The following is a 5,336-nucleotide window of genomic DNA, read 5'->3' as shown; positions in this document are numbered from 1 at the left end:
GAACAGTATGCAAGTTGAAAGGAAATATCACAAATCTGAAACAAAGCAAATACAGATCCTTAAAACATTAAAGATTGGATCAAGGCCATGAAGAAATAAACATCCTCTAACTATGTGCTCCTCGACACGACCTAAAATTTTGTAGGAGCATTATTGATAGATTGTACTTGCTGATAATGGTAAGTATATCGTCCGTGGGATTTGCAAACTTTTGACTTTAAACAAAACTGTTGATATAATTGTTTTATGAACTTGTTTGTTAAAGACTTACCTTATTTTCCCTCTTAGTGGTCTTAGTGTTTCTTTTGATTACCTGATCATGACATGACCCGAATGGCGGATGTGACCGGTTGATAGACGATGCTTCTTCCTACATGGCATCTTATCCCATCTCTTATGTTTCAGAGGTCGATCCATGTTTGTTCAACTTCAATTTTCATAGTTTTAACGGAATTTTGAGCATGATTACTGATCGATATTTTTGAATTTCATGGCCAACAATGCAGATATCAATACACCATTCATTGAAAAATCTTTGCGCTTGGTTCCGATTTGCCTCAATTAAATGAAACTTAATTTGAATTCAACAACTTGGTATTTCTCAGTGACATAGTACAATGTATATTTTACATGACTACAGAGACTTTGAAATACATGTATATACAAGGTTCAATAAGTAAAACCAAATTTGACTCTATTTTTTATTATGATGTAAAATCACATTTATCTTTTAGAATTTTGATGATGATTTGAATTTTGTTCGTTATCTCATGTTTCATGTTCAAAAGTATCGTAACTTTTTGAAATGAAGTGGGAAAGCACCTTCAATATAATATTTAAACGCCCTTTCCGTATATCTAATCATTGAATCATTAGCTAGTAAATGCGCTGTCATTGTTTAAACTACAAATCATACGAGTCGCTTGACGGCTTTGGGCCTAAACTTTATTTTCTGTAGTTGATACAAATTAATGTATATCAATACATTTAATATTCTTCTTCCTCTTCTTCTACCTCTTCATCAAAATCGTCAACTTCGTCCTCCACAGTCGCATCTTGGTACTGCTGGTACTCTGACACAAGGTCATTCATGTTTGATTCAGCTTCCATAAACTCCATCTCGTCCATACCTTCTCCAGTGTACCAGTGTAAGAAAGCTTTGCGACGGAACATGGCTGTAAATTGCTCTGAAATTCTTTTAAAAATTTCTTGAATGGAAGTTGAATTTCCGATGAATGTTGAAGACATTTTCAGTCCTCGAGGTGGAATGTCACATACAGCAATCTTCACATTATTTGGAATCCACTCTACAAAATAGGAACTGTTTTTGTTTTGGACGTGTAACATTTGCTCGTCAACTTCCTTCATTGACATCCGACCACGAAACATGGCTGCCACCGTAAGATATCGTCCATGTCTTGGATCACAGGCAGCCATCATGTTTTTAGCATCAAACATTTGTTGTGTGAGTTCAGGAACAGAAATTGTTCTATACTGTTGACATCCCCTTGACGTTAACGGGACAAACCCAGTTATAAAGAAATGCAGTCTAGGAAATGGAACCATATTTACGGCTAGTTTTCTCAAGTCTGCATTCAGTTGTCCTGGAAATCGAAGACATGTAGTGACGCCAGACATGGTTGCTGAAATAAGATGATTGAGATCCCCGTATGTAGGAGTTACCAACTTAAGAGTCCGGAAACAGATATCATATAGAGCCTCGTTATCAATGCAGAAGGTTTCGTCCGTATTTTCGACCAGTTGATGGACAGACAGCGTGGCGTTATAAGGCTCTACAACTGCATCGGATACCTTTTGAAAATAAAAGAAACATTTTAGAAATACACATTCAATTAATTTTTATTTGCTAAATGTAAAGTTACCAATCAAGAAACTTTATTTGTTGCATATGTTTCAATAAAAAACATCTGTTACCTTAGGTGATGGTAAAACAGAAAAAGTAGTCATAATTCTATCGGGGTATTCCTCTTTAATTTTGCTGATCAGGAGGGTCCCCATACCAGACCCTGTCCCTCCCCCAAGACTGTGAGCCAACTGGAATCCCTGTAGACAGTCGCAGGCCTCGGCCTCCCTCCTTAGGACGTCTAGGACGGTGTCCACTAACTCTGCCCCCTCGGTATAATGTCCTTTCGCCCAATTATTTCCGGCACCGGAATGTCCAAATACAAAATTGTCTGGACGGAAAAGGTTTCCAAATGGTCCAGATCTCACTGCGTCCATGGTTGCTGGTTCGAGGTCCAGGAGAACTGAACGTGGAACATACCTATTGCCTGTAAAAAAAAAAAGCATATCCATTTTCAGTAATGCAACTTTTATCGGGGGAATTTTTTATATTGATAATTTAGTATGATTCTGATTTACTTCTTCATGATGACAGTAATAAAGATAACAAATTTAAAAATAAGAATGAAAAAATAAGACAGATTATTTTATTAACATATTAAATAATCTCATTTAATTGACGAAAAAAGTCTAGTGCGATTTGATTGTACTTATACTAAGTACAACTTAATTGGTTGCAACATTCCTTGGTACGACCTATCTAATATCACACAATTTCCGTTTCCGCTGTTTGGAAAAATCACAGTAACCTGCACAACAAAATTTTTTCCCTCCCACCCTTCCCAATAATAATAATATGTATATATATATATAGATATATGTAATCGATATAATTTTTAAAAATGTCCTTAAATTCAATAATCTGCCGTAAGAATTTTATCTTTCAGACCCAACAGACTAACACCTTCAATAGGAGCAGTCCAAAAAAGCCATGTGTGATTCAATGGATCGTGGGTGCCTTTTCCAAGCAGATGAATTATGGAGACATAGACATGACTTTTGCTGTGAACTATATACTTTAGAACGTTTTTATTCAAGTTATCACCTTAATCTCTTCTTTTGTCGCATTGTGTTAGGGGGATCGGGTCTGGGGGGATATAAGTGGGAAGTTTTCAAATTATCTGGCCTTAGGGTTTCCCCCCATCTGTCATCTAAGACAGAGGGCGGTTTGTAAAAAGCAAATTTTTACATATGTACGTATGTGTTTTGGAAAAGTGTGTCAAAGATTGGGGTCACTTTAGACAGTCTTGGTGCCCACTCCACCTCTTCACACAGGAGGGGAGGCTTAGTCCTGGAGTACATGGTAAAGTACTAACAACCAGGTGCAATCACTGGGAAACGGGGTAAACGGATATTTTGAAAACTCTTCCAATCCCAAATGGGTGGTAATTTCATAGTTTGGGATTTTTGGTACTGGCGCTCAATGCCAGGCCACCAGTTTGCCCGTTATACCTTCTAGGTTGGTATACTGGATATCCCCTCGGACCCTGGGTTAACACAATGTGGCCATTTACTTCCATTGTCCCCTTTTTCTTGTCAAATTGTAAATTGATATAGTATGATATTTTGTCTAATTGATTCAATAAATTTGGAAAAAGAAACATGTGTTTGTGACTGTCTCATCAGAACAGTTAGGAGAGTAGAGGAAGTACAAACTTATATGAAATACAAGAGTCTGAGGTTACAAAGGCGTTTATTTTGAATGTTCAATTAAAGAACATGAACAAATTCTACAATTAAAACAGGATCCGATTTTTAATAGATGTTTTATAATATTATGCTTAAAAAATAGTAATTTTTAGTTGGAATTGCATCAAGTTCAAATTTTCAGCTGTGAAAAAATTGTAAAATATTTTGCCATATAGACACATGCAACAAAGTTGCATAATATTTTATAAATTGAATATTATTTATGCTTTAAAAGTTTAAATGTATATTTGGACACTTACATTTGTTTTAATTTGTTTTCGTTTCATTTAATATTGTAGATTTAACATTTTAAAGTTTTCTCCTCAGTTAAGAAAAAAAGATAAACATTAATAATTGCTTCTTCGTTCAATTGAAATTTATTTTCTTCTTGTTTTGTCATGCAAAAATAAAACAAATCGCATATACCATAAATTTTAATAGTACATCCTGCAAGGGCAAATTTATGTTTACAGTTCACATTTTCTAACATAGTGGTGTTCGTCAGTGATCGAGATGAATGCAAAATATATTCTTTTAATCAATTTTTAAAAAAATGGTTGAAGAAACATACTGGTTATCTCTGACTGATTAAGACGTGCTAAAATCATATTTTGATTTTGACATCAGTAGGCGAGAAATATATAACACAGCAAAAAGAAAAAAATTGATTATATAAGAACTTAATAGAACGTGAAGACTAAGTGTATCTTTTAATATGGCCTTCAAATGGAAATTTATTGAAATTTTATTCAGATTAAAAATATATGTGCACCTCAGAGGGAATAAAGGCTCCTTTTTACCTAAGTTACTGAAGCATACGATGCTAATTAAACAACAACGATTTTTTTTGTTCTAAATGTTAGAGTCTAGTATTAAAATCAGCACAGTAATTTAAATTGCACACATTTAGAAAACCGAGGGTATTGCAATTTGCAAGCTAAATAAAATTGTTATTTTCAGAAAATGAATTAAACTGTTTGCTTCTATTTGTTAAGAGATAATGAGAACAATTTATTTTATGTTAATGGATATATACAGCTGTCAGAATTGTCCAGTGTTACAAATGCCAGTCGACTTGATAAATACCTCCAAATTCCAAAGCAATCTTGTTATGTTTTATATGTCTGCTCTCCGAGAGGTATATCTACTCTTAGGTCAAATTACAAATGTCTTCATATTTCAAAACGCCACATAGCATAAACACTTCTATAGAAATAAAGCAATCCTGATGTCAATAAGACAATTCGAAAGCTTTTGAAATATGACAACTAAAGTTCGACGTATTCGAAGTCCCGAAAGTTCACAAAGATCATTCTAGTTTGATAGCAATACAAATTTCCATTCAATATGTCTACGGCTTAGGAATAACTACTAAACAAAGATTCATATAGTATTCAAAATGTATTATTCCTTTATAACAAAAGATCACATTTTTATACTGGAATATTTAATTAATGCTATAAATGAATAATTTACGTAGTGTGCGAAAAAAAAAGATTAAAAAGGTGGGTTCCTTTAGTGCTTTGTTTTGACCGTACACATTTACCTTTATAACTTCGACCTACATGTACTACAAAGAACACTTAATCAAATCAAATATTTTGATGTCGATGAGTAATGTATTGTCTTTTAGGTCACTTGCCATTTAGAGGTGTTTGTTTAAAAGTTTTATTGTAGCTTAAATTATTTTGTTAAAATTTTAAGCCAAGTTTATTTTATACAATTTGCCAAAGCCCTTCCCCCTTATGCCTCTTGTTTACGTTTACCAATATTATGCAATAGGC

General features: G+C 33.9%; 1 protein-coding gene across 1 annotated transcript; it reads right to left on the bottom strand.

Annotated features, from left to right (window-relative positions):
* Window positions 1-923: 923 nt before the first annotated feature.
* Window positions 924-2,312, bottom strand: LOC134228770 (tubulin beta chain-like). Its single transcript, XM_062710464.1, has 2 exons — window positions 1,936-2,312; window positions 924-1,812 (listed from the first exon to the last, which is right to left on the bottom strand). The coding sequence occupies exons 1-2, from the start codon at window positions 2,308-2,310 to the stop codon at window positions 988-990; spliced, it is 1,200 nt and encodes a 399-aa protein (XP_062566448.1). The 5' UTR covers window positions 2,311-2,312; the 3' UTR covers window positions 924-987.
* Window positions 2,313-5,336: the final 3,024 nt, after the last annotated feature.

Source organism: Saccostrea cucullata, unplaced genomic scaffold (assembly GCF_032062105.1).
Source record: "Saccostrea cucullata isolate Sc308-1 unplaced genomic scaffold, CSIRO_AGI_Scuc_v1 ctg155, whole genome shotgun sequence".
Taxonomy (NCBI): Eukaryota; Metazoa; Mollusca; class Bivalvia; order Ostreida; family Ostreidae; genus Saccostrea; species Saccostrea cuccullata.
Note: the sequence above shows the minus strand (reverse complement) of the source record. Positions and strands in the feature narration are given on the sequence as shown.